We start from the raw sequence: 15,439 nt of genomic DNA, 5'->3' as shown, positions 1-15,439 counted from the left end.
GTATCATCAGGGGTGTTAAACAATCAGGATGTAGATCAGGGGTGTTAAACTATTAGGATGTAGATCAGGGGTTTTAAACTATTCTGATGTAGATCAGGGGTTTTAAACTATTCTGATGTAGATCAGGGGTGTTAAACTATTAGGATGTAGATCAGGGGTGTTAAACTATTATGATGTAGATCAGGGGTGTTAAACTATTAGGATGTAGATCAGGGGTATCATCAGGGGAGTTAAACTATCATGATGTTGATCAGGGGTATAATCAGGGGTGTTAAACTATTAGGATGTAGATCAGGGGTGTTAAACTATTATGATGTAGATCTGGGGTGTTAAACAATCAGGATGTAGATCAGGGGTATCATCAGGGGTGTTAAACTATTATGATGTAGATCTGGGGTGTTAAACAATCAGGTTGTAGATAAGGGGTGTTAAACTATCATGATGTTGATCAGGGGTATCATCAGGGGTGTTAAACTATTATGATGTAGATCAGGGGTGTTAAACTATTAGGATGTTGATCAGGGGTATCATCAGGGGTGTTAAACTATTATGATGTAGATCTGGGGTGTTAAACAATCAGGTTGTAGATAAGGGGTGTTAAACTATCATGATGTTGATCAGGGGTATCATCAGGGGTGTTAAACTATTATGATGTAGAACAGGGGTGTTAAACTATTATGATGTAGATCAGGGGTGTTAAACAATCAGGATGTAAATCAGGGGTGTTAAACTATTATGATGTAGAACAGGGGTGTTAAACTATCATGATGTAGATCAGGGGTGTTAAACTATTAGGATGTAGATCAGGGGTGTTAAACTATTAGGATGTAGATCAGGGGTGTTAAACTATTAGGATGTAGATCAGGGGTGTTAAACTATTAGGATGTAGATCAGGGGTGTTAAAATATTAGGATGTAGATCAGGGGTGTTAAACTATTAGGATGTAGATCAGGGATGTTAAACTATTAGGATGTAGATCAGGGGTATCATCAGGGGTGTTAAACTATTAGGATGTAGATCAGGGGTATCATCAGGGGTGTTAAACTATTATGATGTAGATCAGGGGTGTTAAACTATTAGGATGTAGATCAGGGGTTTCATCAGGGGTGTTAAACTATTAGGATGTAGATCAGGGGTATCATCAGGGGTGTTAAACTATTATGATGTAGATCAGGGGTGTTAAACAGTCAGGATGTAGATCAGGGGTGTTAAACTATTAGGATGTAGATCAGGGGTTTCATCAGGGGTGTTAAACTATCATGATGTTGATCAGGGGTATAATCAGGGATGTTAAACTATTAGGATGTAGATCAGGAGTATCATCAGGGATGTTAAACTATTAGGATGTAGATCAGGGGTATCATCAGGGGTGTTAAACTATTAGGATGTAGATCAGGGGTGTTAAACTATTATGATGTAGATCAGGGGTGTTAAACTATTATGATGTAGATCAGGGGTGTTAAACAATCAGGTTGTAGGTCAGGGGTGTTAAACTATTATGATGTAGATCAGGGGTTTTAAACTATTATGATGTAGATCAGGGGTGTTAAACTATTAGGATGTAGATCAGGGGTATCATCAGGGATGTTAAACTATTAGGATGTAGATCAGGGGTATCATCAGGGGTGTTAAACTATTAGGATGTAGATCAGGGGTGTTAAACAATCAGGATGTAGATCAGGGGTGTTAAACTATTAGGATGTAGATCAGGGGTGTTAAACAATCAGGATGTAGATCAGGGGTGTTAAACTATTAGGATGTAGATCAGGGGTGTTAAACTATTAGGATGTAGATCAGGGATGTTAAACTATTAGGATGTAGATCAGGGGCATCATCAGGGATGTTAAACTATTACGATGTAGATCAGGGGTATTATCGGGGATGTTAAACTATTAGGATGTAGATCAGGGGTATCATCAGGGGTGTTAAACTGTCAGGATGTAGATCAGGGGTATCATCAGGGATGTTAAACTATTATGATGTAGATCAGGGGTATCATCAGGGGTGTTAAACTGTCAGGATGTAGATCAGGGGTATCATCAGGGATGTTAAACTATTATGATGTAGATCAGGGGTATCATCAGGGGTGTTAAACAATCAGGATGTAGATCAGGGGTATCATCAGGGTTGTTAAACTATTAGGATGTAGATCAGGGGTATCATCAGGGATGTTAAACTATTATGATGTAGATCAGGGGTATCATCAGGGGTGTTAAACAATCAGGATGTAGATCAGGGGTGTTAAACTGTCAGGATGTAGATCAGGGGTATCATCAGGGGTGTTAAACAATCAGGATGTAGATCAGGGGTGTTAAACTGTCAGGATGTTGATCAGGGGTATCATCAGGGGTGTTAAACTATTATGATGTAGATCAGGGGTATCATCAGGGGTGTTAAACAATCAGGATGTAGATCAGGGGTATCATCAGGGATGTTAAACTATTATGATGTAGATCAGGGGTATCATCAGGGATGTTAAACTATCATGATGTAGATCAGGGGTGTTAAACTATCAGGATGTAGATCAGGGGAGTTAAACTATCAGGATGTAGATCAGGGGTGTTAAACTATTATGATGTAGATCAGGGGTGTTAAACAATCAGGATGTAGATCAGGGGTGTTAAACAATCAGGATGTAGATCAGGGGTGTTAAACTATTAGGATGTAGATCAGGGGTATCATCAGGGATGTTAAACTATTACGATGTAGATCAGGGGTATTATCGGGGATGTTAAACTATTAGGATGTAGATCAGGGGTATCATCAGGGGTGTTAAACTGTCAGGATGTAGATCAGGGGTATCATCAGGGATGTTAAACTATTATGATGTAGATCAGGGGTATCATCAGGGGTGTTAAACTGTCAGGATGTAGATCAGGGGTATCATCAGGGATGTTAAACTATTATGATGTAGATCAGGGGTATCATCAGGGGTGTTAAACAATCAGGATGTAGATCAGGGGTGTTAAACTGTCAGGATGTTGATCAGGGGTATCATCAGGGGTGTTAAACTATTAGGATGAAGATCAGGATTGTCAAACTCATTTTTCCCAATTCGCCAAATTCAGTTTTCACTGTGGTCTGGAGGTACCCTATTTAAAAATAATTATATTTCCTCATTGGCTAAAATTAGCAAAATATAGTACTCTATCCATCACTTGGATTTGAATTATCCATGCCCTCTTGACAGCCTAGCTTTTGATGATGTTTAGCAAGCTGGACAGATTGAAGAGTATATAATTTATTTTAGTTATTTCAATGTCGATTAAGATCGTTTTCCCCCAGAATGTGTTTCAGACATTTGTATTTTTACTAAAACCTCCTGCCAGTGCCCCTCCCGTTCCTAGTTGGATGACAGTGAAGTTTCAGAGAGAGAACAGATATTTCCTCTTGGGCAGGAAGCCCTCTCACCCCTTTCCTGTCCTCTGTAGCCCACCACCATGAGCACAGTTCAACTCCCTGCTGTACTCTTATGCTCTGCTTCTGTGTTGGGGTTACACTATGTTATAATGCACTATAGATGTGTTATAGCGCATAAAGCTGTGTTCTAATGTTTTAAAGATCTGCTCTACTGTGTTCTACTGTTTACTCCAGGGTGTGTTGGAGAGCTTCCTGGGCACGGCGGTATCTGGAGGGATCTTCTGTCTGCTGGCTGGCCAGCCTCTCACCATCCTCAGCAGCACTGGACCTGTTCTGGTCTTCGAGAGGCTGCTCTTCAACTTCAGCAAGTTAGGATCTTCACTTTACCTCGCAATCATAGGGTTCTATCTAACCATGTACAATGACTTGACTATCTGGAGTTCTAACTAACCATGTACAATTACTTTGACTACCTAGAGTTCTAACTACCCATGTACAATGACTTGACTCTCTGGAGTTCTAACTAACCATGTACAATGACTTGACTCTCTGGAGTTCTAACTACCCATGTACAATGACTTGACTCTCTGGAGTTCTAACTAACCATGTACAATGACTTGACTCTCTGGAGTTCTAACTACCCATGTACAATGACTTGACTCTCTGGAGTTCTAACTAACCATGTACAATTACTTTGACTACCTAGAGTTCTAACTAACCATGTACAATGACTTTGACTACCTAGAGTTCTAACTACCCATGTACAATGACTTTGACTACCTAGAGTTCTAACTAACCATGTACAATTACTTGACTACCTAGAGTTCTAACTAACCATGTACAATAACTTGACTACCAAGAGTTCTAACTAACCATGTAAATGACTTTGACTATCTGGAGTTCTAACTAACCAGGTACAATGACTTGACTATCTGGAGTTCTAACTAACCATGTACAATGACTTGACTACCTAGAGTTCTAACTAACCATGTACAATGACTTTGACTACCTAGAGTTCTAACTAACCATGTACAATGACTTGACTCTCTGGAGTTCTAACTAACCATGTACAATGACTTGACTCTCTGGAGTTCTAACTACCCATGTACAATGACTTGACTCTCTGGAGTTCTAACTAACCATGTACAATTACTTTGACTACCTAGAGTTCTAACTAACCATGTACAATGACTTTGACTACCTAGAGTTCTAACTAACCATGTACAATTACTTGACTACCTAGAGTTCTAACTAACCATGTACAATAACTTGACTACCAAGAGTTCTAACTAACCATGTAAATGACTTTGACTATCTGGAGTTCTATCTAACCAGGTACAATGACTTCTAACTAACCATGTAAATGACTTTGACTATCTGGAGTTCTAACTAACCAGGTACAATGACTTGACTATCTGGAGTTCTAACTAACCATGTACAATGACTTGACTACCTAGAGTTCTAACTAACCATGTACAATGACTTTGACTACCTAGAGTTCTAACTAACCATGTACAATGACTTGACTACCTAGAGTTCTAACTAACCATGTACAATGACTTTGACTACCTAGAGTTCTAACTAACCATGTACAATGACTTGACTATCTGGAGTTCTAACTAACCATGTACAATGACTTGACTACCTAGAGTTCTAACTAACCATGTACAATGACTTTGACTACCCAGGGTTCTAACTAACCATGTACAATGACTTTGACTACCTAGAGTTCTAACTAACCATGTACAATTACTTTGACTACCTAGAGTTCTAAATAACCATGTACAATTACTTTACTACCTAGATTTCTAACTAACCATGTACAATGACTTGACTATCTGAAGTTCTAACTAACCATGTACAATGACTTTGACTACCTAGGGTTCTAACTAACCATGTACAATGACTTGACTATCTGGAGTTCTAACTAACCATGTACAATGACTTTGACTACCTAGAGTTCTAACTAACCATGTACAATGACTTGACAATCTGGAGTTCTAACTAACCATGTACAATGACTTTGACTATCTGGAGTTCTAACTAACCATGTACAATGACTTGACAATCTGGAGTTCTAACTAACCATGTACAATGACTTTGACTACCGAGAGTTCTATCTAACCATGTACCTCTCTCTATTCCTGTCTTTCTCCTTTCTCCTCCAGAGACAATGACTTTGACTATCTGGAGTTCCGGCTGTGGATTGGTCTGTGGTCTGCGTTCTTTTGTCTGCTGCTGGTTGCTACTGATGCCAGCTACATGGTTCAGTACTTCACCCGATTCACAGAGGAGGGCTTCTCCTGCCTCATATCCTTCATCTTCATCTATGATGCCTTCAAGAAGATGCTGAAGCTGGCTGATTACTACCCCATCAACTCTGACTACCAGATTGACTATGTCACCCAGTATGACTGTATGTGTATGGCTCCTACCATCTTAGGTAAGACCTACCTACTCAACTACCCACTGTATGTGTATAGCCCCTACCATATTAGGTAAGACCTACCTACCAACTTAAGCTTTCATGGCTGGGATAGGCTTCAGAAAAGTCCTAATTGAGGAAAATGTTGGTTCCTCTGAAGTTCTTGGCTCTCTGCAGCACAGTCATCTTGTCCTTAAACCTCAGGAACTTGACCACTATCGGCCTGGGTCTGTCACCTAGGTTGGTTACAGGTATTCCAGACAAGTCGGTGCGCTCCACCTCAATCTTTGTATTATCCATCTGCAGCTTTTCAGAAAATATTTTTCTCACTTTCTCGTCAGACTCTGCCCAGTTCATGTGAAGACTGGTATGTCATCCACAACAATACTATTTCTCCTGGATTGTCCCTCTAGATAGTCTGTTTTCCCAGTCATCTGTAATAATGATTCACAGACAGTGCTGATGTCATCTCATGTTGACTTCCAGTTTGTTGTCATCTTGGGGAATTTCCATTTCAGGACATCCACCTTTCCTTCTGAGCAGTGCAAACTGTTTTTAAGGACCTCTCAAGCCAGATCGTCCATTATTTTGTTGAGTCCATCAGTATTTGGACAGAGCTGTTAAAGTTATATCCTGTTGTAACAACTGTTTGTAGAATCCTTTTTGTTTGTTTGAAATATCCTTCACCTGTGATAAAGACACACTGTCCTCTCCATTACTCACACCTCTGGCTTTGGATACCATGGTAGCAATGTAGGCTAACGCTGGTACTCCACACAGTTCCAGACAGGGTAGGTCCCAAGGCAGATTAAAACAAACAGCAGGGATTTAGACAGCCACAAGCCTGGTACAATCCATGGTCTGAGCCACAATGGCTAACTGCGTCACGAGCTCTGTTCAAGCTGTCAAGGAAACCTGGCTAGCTTGATAGCTACTGTAGTTGCAGTTAGGCTAGCTGCTACGCCCAGCAGCTCTTCAGACCTTTGGTTGGCATGATCCTTGGACAGATAGTAGCGGTCCCAGCAACTGAGGCTAACTGCATTGCAGGATCCAAATTCAAAAGGTAGCCAGTAACCAAACTTTTCAACAGAACACTTTTTCTGAGACTTTCAAAACTTTCAAAACAACAATCCGAGCTCTTCCTTGTTCAAAGTTTGTGTGTGTCTGTCATAGTTAAGCTCCTATGCATGGCTGAGCTAAGCCGTATGGGGCATCATACCAGAAGGAGGAGGGGAAATTCAGACCAGTGGGAAGTAAATGAACCAACCAGTGTTTCAGAAGACTGATGCATGCTAGATTCTCACATAAGCAAGCTGAAACATGTCAGCATTCTGCTGCTTTTCAGGGTTGTTGCTATAAACACATACAGATGCAATGCTCTGAAGAAAGGATAACATCATATATACACTTACTGAATATCTCTCATAGCTGTTGTTTTCTCCCTTTACGATGAGGTTAGGGTTATGAGTTATGGTTACTGAAGGAGAATCAGGAGTCAGGACCACAGTCATAAGATCACATTACATTCCTGAAAGGGCCTTAGCTTGCAGAATGATTGTGTCCTGGTGTTCACCCTGCAGGAATAACCTTTAGACTATACACATCGCATCTGGAGGGGAATAGTCACAAATATACTGCATTCAAACTGGTGAGATGGTCACAGATACTCTAGTCAAAATGAAATAGTCAAAATGATACTGTCGTGAAACAAGTGAAATTGTCAAAATTATATTGTAGTCTCTAGTGAAACAGTCAAAATCATACTATAGTCTGTATGTATTGAAACAAGTGAAATTGTCAATGATACTGTAGTGCAGTGGTCACCAACCTTTTCTGAGTCAAAATGCATGTTGAGATCTACCACTCTGATTTTTTAGTAACATGACTTAAAAAATGGAAGTCTACACACCTTTAACCAATTAAAAACAGTTCTGTAGCAATGAGGTTTGTGCAGTAAGCTATAGGCCCAATACATTATCACCGCATACTGGCTTTGCTTGAATTTACCTGCCAATGCATTGTTGTTTGGGGCATTTATTAAAATTATATTTCAAAATTTGAGGTAGGGTAAATGATCACACCGGTAATAGATCCATTGTTGTATTACTTGTGAGGAACAGCTGAGTGAGCATACATTTAAATAATTAGCTTTTTATTTTACTGGGCTGATGGTGCCGACATCTGTTGGTCAGTCTCAGTGGAGGGATGTCGAGAGGCGCAGAAGAGGGAGAGAGCAGCAGACTGAGGGTTCGTCTCTCAACATCCCTCCGCTCTCCCTTTCCTCCACTGAGCAAAAAGGGACACAGTTATCCAGATGATGGCGAAAATCGAGTCGTAACGCATTATTTCAGCCTCATGCTCAAATTCATGTTGTTACTCCTATTAACAGAGAAAGTGAAATATTCCTTGATATTAAAAAGACCCAAGCCGCTAATAACAACAACGCAAGCCTATAGAGACACTTTCCTACTCGTTCATTACTGCTGCAGTGCTTGTTGTAGCGCTGAGTGGAAATAGGAAGAACACACATTTTATGGCTTAGAAAGGTGTTGAATACAAAGTGTAGACAGTGCTGAGTAAGAACTTAAGCAAGAACTCCATCAAAACAGCAGCTCTTTGCTGTATTCGTTAACAGTCTCTGTATTCGCTCACAGTGTCAATTTTGCCGTAGCTTTCTTTCATGCCTTCTACTTTACTGCAGACTCGGTCATCTGAGCAATCTGATTGGCCAGGGGTAGGCCTATAGTGCACTTGATTTCATCTCCGGGGCAAACAGGAAGTCAGAGTTTGTACCTTCAGTCAGACACATGAAATGGCAACAGTTTGCCTACCCGGCGCGCAGGGCAGCTGAATTGGCTGCACCTTCTTAACAGCCGAGACGAATACAACAATAGGAACATAAAGCTTTATCGTTGTTTTTTTTTATAGAAATGGTTGGCGTTCGACAAGTCGATCATGGTCGACCGGTTGGTGACAACTGCTCTAGTGAAACAAATTCAATTGTTAAAATGATACTGTAGTCTGTAGTGAAACAAATCAAATCAAAGTTTATTTGTCACGTGCGCCGAATACAACAGGTTACAGTGAAATGCTTACTTTCAGGCTCAACAGTGCAAAAAAGTTATTAGGTGAACAATAGGCAGGTATATCATCGACTGCATCCTTATGTAATACATGTATCACTAGCCACTTTAACTATGCCACTTTGTTTACATACTCATCTCATATGCATACGTATATACTGTACTCTATATCATCGACTGCATCCTTATGTAATACATGTATCACTAGCCACTTTAACTATGCCACTTTGTTTACATACTCATCTCATATGTATATACTGTACTCGATACCATCTACTGTATCTTGCCTATGCTGCTCTGTACCATCACTCATTCACATATCCTTATGTACATATTCTTTATCCCCTTACACTGTGTATAAGACAGTAGTTTAGGAATTGTTAGTTAGATTACTTGTTGGTTATTACTGCATTGTCGGAACTAGAAGCACAAGCATTTCGCTACACTCGCATTAACATCTGCTAACCATGTGTATGTGACAAATAAAATTTGATTTGATTTGATTTAAAACAATAAAACAACAGTAAAAAGACAGGCTATATACAGTAGCGAAGCTATATACAGTGACATGCATATATGATGGACAGAGAGTAGCAGTAGCGTTTATTGTCGGATGGTTTTTTATTGTTTATTTCACTTTTAATATTATCTACCTCACTTGCTTTGGCTATGTTAACATATGTTTCCCATGCTAATAAAGCCCCTTGGATTTAATTGAATTAGTGGGTGGCGGGGCACAATGCAGATAGCCCGGTTAGCCAATGTGCAGGAGCACTGGTTGAGGTAGTTTTGAGGTAGTATGTACATGAATGTATAGCTAATGTGACTATGCATATATGATAACAGAGAGTAGCAGCAGCTGAAAAGAGAAGTTGGGGGGGCACACTATGCAAATAGTCCGGGTAACCATTTGATTACCTGTTCAGGAGTCTAATGGCTTGGGGGTAAAAACTGTTGAGAAGCCTTTTTGTCCTAGACTTGGCACTCCGGTACCGCTTGCCATGCCGTAATAGAGAGAACAGTCTATGACTGGGGTGGCAGGGGTCTTTGACAATTATTAGGGCCTTCCTCTGACACCGCCTGGTGTAGAGGTCCTGGATGGCAGGCAGCTTTGCCCCAGTGATGCACTGGGCCGTATTCACTACCCTCTGTAGTGCCTTGCGGTCGGAGGCCAAGCCATTGCCATACCAGACAGTGATGCAACCAGTCAGGATGCTCTCGATGTTGGAGCTGTAGAACATTTTGAGGATCTCAGGACCCATACCAAATCTTTTTAGTTTCCTGAGGGGGAATAGGCTTTGTCGTGCCCTCTTCACGACAGTCTTGGTGTGTTCGGACTATTCTAATTTGTTGGTGATGTGGACACCAAGGAACTTGAAGCTCTCAACCTGCACCACTACAGCCCCGTCGATGATAATGGGGGCTCGGTCCTCCTTTTCCTGTGGTCCACAATCATCTCCTTAGTCTTGAGGGATAAGTTGTTATTCTGGTGTTGGAGTTGTGCCTGGCCATACAGTCGTGGGTGAACAGAGAGTACAGGAGGGGACGAAGCACGCACTCCTGGGGGGCTCCAGTGTTGAGGATCAGCATGGCAGATGTGTTGTTACCTACCCTCACCACCTGGGGGCGGCCCGTCAGGATCCAAGTCCAGGATCCAGTTGCAGAGGGAGGTGTTTAGTCCCAGGATCCTTAGCTTAGTGATGAGCTTTGAGGGCACTATGGTGTTGAAAGCTGAGCTGTAGTCAACGAATAGCATTCTCACGTCGGTGTTCCTTTTGTCCAGGTAGGGAAGGGCAGTGTGGAGTGCAATAGAGATTGGATCATCTGTGGATCTGTGAAATAGTCAAAACTATACTGCAGTCTGTAGTGAAACAAGTCAAATAGTCAAAAGTATTCGTGACTCACCACCTGGTTTCGGTCTGATGTAGCAAAATGTGAAATGGTGTTTTTTACATTGGATAAAAGTAGAGACTCAGAGCTACAAAATTGTATATCTTTCACTGCATTTGAGGAACAATGGGAAAGTAATTATGCTTTGAAAGGTGATCAACTTGTAAACTCACGTTTATGAAAATCACCTGTTGAATGTTTTGGTATCTAGTGAAGAGCTCCTCTTTGTCTTATTTTAAGACATATAGCTAGCTAGCTCGGTAAACAATGAACCTAGCTAGGTAAACAATGTTTACGACCACACAGGTCATGTAATGTTAGCTAACAAGCCAGCCAGCTAACATTAGCTAGTTAAACAACAATGAACAAAGTAGAATCAATGCCACAGTGCTGGGAGCTAACTAACCATGTTCAGTATTAGCTAGCTAACATTAGGTTCTAACTAGACAAGCAAATGGCTCTGGGAGAGAATAATAATGTCAGCTAGGGAGCCAGTCAGCTAATGTTAGCTAGCTAGCTAACAGTACACTTTAGCTTGAAATGAAACCACTTTCTGTCAAAATTCGAAAACGTGTCATATCTGAAAATGTAGCTAGCTAACGCTAGACTATCTTACCTGCATTTATCACCATACATCATGGATGCTTCTACCTGTCAGGAATGCCATACCATGGTTGCCCTGAAGATGTAATCCAGAGACAGGTGTTTTGTAATCCAGAGACGGGTGTTTTGTAATCCAGAGACAGGTGTTTTGTAACCCAGAGACAGGTGTTTTGTAACCCAGAGACAGGTGTTTTGTAATCAGGAGACAGGTGTTTTGTAATCTGGAAACAGGTGCTTTGTAATCCGGAGACAGGTGTTTTGTAATCCGGAGACAGGTGTTTTCTCCATCTCTTTAGCTATCATACTCGAATTCCACTGATTACAAAACTTGATCCTCCAGAAAATGGAGAGCAACACTTATGCAGTTCCACTACACAATATATAAAAGAAAAGCAGTGTTTGACAGGATTACCAACCCAGATTGACGAGCTCAAATAGACAGAAGCCTTCAATATGGCAGACCAATCCGAACTTCTCTCTCGGCATGTCCAGCCCACTCATTATCTTAGCCAATCTTAGCTACTGTGAAGATTGCCAACTTTTTCTGTGGCTAAACCAACAAGGCTTGTAATTTACCAATGGCATACAAGTTTGTTATTAAGGCACATGGAAGTTCACATGTTCAAGAAGGCATTTCTGCCAAAAAAACGTATTTTGATTTAAAAAAATGTTTTACGTTCAAACAGCTCTCCTGTGAAGTCGTGGCTTGAGACATTCGCCAAGTTTCCTGAATCGGGTCACATACTATAGTTAATGAAAAAGGTGAAATATTCAAAATGATACTGCAGTCTGTTGTGAAACAAGTGAATCGTCAACATTATACTGTAGTGAAACACATTAAATAGTCAAAGTGATGCTGTAGTCTATAATGAAACAAGCAAAATAGTTAAAGTGATGCTGTAGTAAGAAAGAAAAGGAGAAGAACAGTAATATATTGCTCATTATCTTGCAGAGATAAAGCATGAGAAATAGTCGTAAAGTGAATACTACAGTGAATTAGGTGGAATAGTCTCAACAATACTTTTGTAGAAGGTGATGGAAATAACCACTGTGTTGTTGAGGTTGGAGAGGTGTTGGTTCTTCATGTGACCACAGAGATAAAAATGTTTCAAAGGTGCCAGGTTGTGGACGTTAGCAGAGAAGAAGAGCGAGAGGTGTAATTGGGCCCAAAATCTGTCTTCTCCAGCAGGTGTTTTTTTTAATTAATTTTTTATTTCACTCACCAAGCGAGGAGTTTTTGTATGGAGGTTAGTGAGCGAGTGTATAATTTGTTTAACAAAATATGTAATGGCTTATTTGCTACTTGTGGCTTATTAGTTTGAATAGAAGTTTTGTAATGATTAGGTTGTTACAAGTGTACTGATATAAGTAGGACACGTGACATCCTGGCAACTTTGATAAAAAACACTTTGTATTGGAGTTATGCCTTGTCATCACTAGTTACCACAGCCTCAAAGTCATAAACGCCACTTTTTCTACAATTTCTCTCCTTAAAATATGATTTTAAACCTAACCTTAACCACACTGCTAACCTTATGCCTAATGCTAACCTTAAATTAGAACCAACCCCCCCATAAAAAATAAAAAATAATAATATGCATTTTTACAATTTGGGCAATTCGATTTTGTGACTGTGGTAACTAGTGGAAACCGTTATGGCTGTTGTACAGTGTATTCAAATCAAATCAAATCAAATTTATTTATATAGCCCTTCGTACATCAGCTGATATCTCAAAGTGCTGTACAGAAACCCAGCCTAAAACCCCAAACAGCAAGCAATGCAGGTGTAGAAGCACGGTGGCTAGGAAAAACTCCCTAGAAAAGCCAAAACCTAGGAAGAAACCTAGAGAGGAACCAGGCTATGTGGGGTGGCCAGTCCTCTTCTGGCTGTGCCGGGTAGAGATTATAACAGAACATGGCCAAGATGTTCAAATGTTCATAAATGACCAGCATGGTCGAATAATAATAAGGCAGAACAGTTGAAACTGGAGCAGCAGCACGGCCAGGTGGACTGGGGACAGCAAGGAGTCATCATGTCAAGTAGTCCTGGGGCATGGTCCTAGGGCCGCGGTTCAGTTGAAACTGGAGCAGCAGCACGGCCAGGTGGACTGGGGACAGCAAGGAGTCATCATGTCAGGTAGTCCTGGGGCATGGTCCTAGGGCTCAGGTCCTCCGAGAGAGAGAAGGAGAGAATTAGAGAACGCACACTTAGATTCACACAGGACACCGAATTGGACAGGAGAAGTACTCCAGATATAACAAACTGACCCCAGCCCCCCGACACATAAACTACTGCAGCATAAATACTGAAGGCTGAAGGTATTCGGAAAGTATTCAGACCCCTTGACATTTTGTCAAGTTACAGCTCTAAAGTCACTTAGAACGTTCCACCTTCTCCACTACTGTTCCTACGATGTGGATAGGGGGGTGATATCTGCTGACTATCAGGTCAATATAATGGATCATCTGTGGTGCCCGTCTGATCCTGAATGATTACATTTGTATTCTGGCCAGGAATCTCTGGAGGGAAACAACAGATGTTTAAATGAGTTCCCAGTTGCTATTGAATGGGTCATGGTGGGATGCCAGGTTGGTTGCTGTTGAAGGGGTCATGGTGGGATGCCAGGTTGGTTGCTGTTGAATGGGTCATGCTGGGATGCCAGGTTGGTTGCTGTTGAATGGGTCACTGTGGGATGCCAGGTTGGTTGCTGTTGAAGGGGTCATGGTGCTTCTATACCTGCATTGCTTGCTGTTTGGGGTTTTAGGCTGGGTTTCTGTACAGCACTTTGGATATATCAGCTGATGTAAGAAGGGCTATATAAATACATTTGATTTGATGGTGAGATGCCAGGTTGACTGCTTTTGAAGGGGTCATGGTGGGATGCCAGGTTGGCTGCTGCAGGGGTAATGGTGGGATGCCAGGTTGGTTGCTTCTCTTGGTCATGGCCTTTAACTCTTGCAGTAAAATTAATCTCTTAACATCTAGATTATTTCTGACACTGATTTGTTCTTTTGTTGTCCTCCAGAAAACAGTACGGAACTGTTTGGAGATACTCTGGATGGTGATAGCACTGCTGTCTGGTACTTCAACAACACTGATCTAGTAAGTCCCCCAACCCATACCCCTAACCCTACATCTTCAGTATGCTGATAGCACTGCTGTCTGGTACTTCAACAACATTGATCTAGTAAGTACCCCAACCCAAACTGCAAACTCCAAACCCTAAACCCAAACTCTAACCCCTAACCCCAAACTCATAAACACAAAAGGGGACCAAATAATACATCTAAAGGGGCATATTGTTTTGTCTCTACAGCCTCTCATGTTGTTTTGTCTATACAGCCTCTCACATTGTTTTGTCTCTACAGCCTCTCATATTGTTTTGTCTCAGCAGCGGCCACTAAGTCAGATTTGTTTTATTTCTACAGCCTCTCATACTCTTTTGTCTCTGCAGTCTCTCATATTGTTTTGTCTGTGCCTCTAAATCATCTTATATTGTTTTAACTCTACACCCTCTCATTTTGTTTTGTCTGTACAGTCTCTAAGTCATATTGTTTTGTCTCATCGATCTCTCAGTCATATTATTTTATCTCTGCAGCCTCTCATATTTTAGGGATTCTACAACCGCTAAGTCATTTTGTTTTGTCTGTACAGCCTCTCATATTGTGTTGTCTCTACAGTCTCTCATTATGTTTTGTCTCTACATCCTCTCATATGGTTTTGTCTCTACATCCTCTCATATTGTTTTGTCTCTACAGCCTCTCATATTGTGTTGTCTCTACAGCCTCTCATATTGTGTTGTCTCTACATCCTCTCATATTGTTTTGTCTCTACAGCCTCTCATATTGTTTTGTCTCTACAGCCTGTAAGTCATTATGTTTTGTCTCTACATCCTCTCATATGGTTTTGTCTCTACATCCTCTCATATGGTTTTGTCTCTACAGCCTCTCATTATGTTTTGTCTCTACAGCCTCTCATATTGTGTTGTCTCTACATCCTCTCATTTTGTTTTGTCTCTACAGCCTCTCATTATGTTTTGTCTCTACATCCTCTCATATTGTTTTGTCTCTACAGCCT

The 15,439-nt window shown here is 40.9% G+C and overlaps 1 protein-coding gene across 5 annotated transcripts in view; it reads left to right on the top strand.

The window, feature by feature from the left end:
* The window catches only part of slc4a4a (solute carrier family 4 member 4a), a 423,147-nt gene that overhangs the window by 326,231 nt on the left and 81,477 nt on the right, over positions 1–15,439 (top strand). For all 5 annotated transcript variants that reach the window (XM_064927355.1, XM_064927285.1, XM_064927513.1 and 2 more), the window contains 3 exons: positions 3,595–3,728; positions 5,529–5,803; positions 14,388–14,464. In XM_064927355.1, coding sequence (XP_064783427.1) covers positions 3,595–3,728; positions 5,529–5,803; positions 14,388–14,464 — 486 coding nt within the window. The remainder of the gene's footprint in view (positions 1–3,594; positions 3,729–5,528; positions 5,804–14,387; positions 14,465–15,439) is intronic.

Source organism: Oncorhynchus masou, chromosome 1 (genome assembly GCF_036934945.1).
Source record: "Oncorhynchus masou masou isolate Uvic2021 chromosome 1, UVic_Omas_1.1, whole genome shotgun sequence".
NCBI lineage: Eukaryota > Metazoa > Chordata > Actinopteri > Salmoniformes > Salmonidae > Oncorhynchus > Oncorhynchus masou.
The sequence above is the reverse complement of the archived record's forward strand: the minus strand, read 5'-3'. Positions and strand labels throughout refer to the sequence as shown.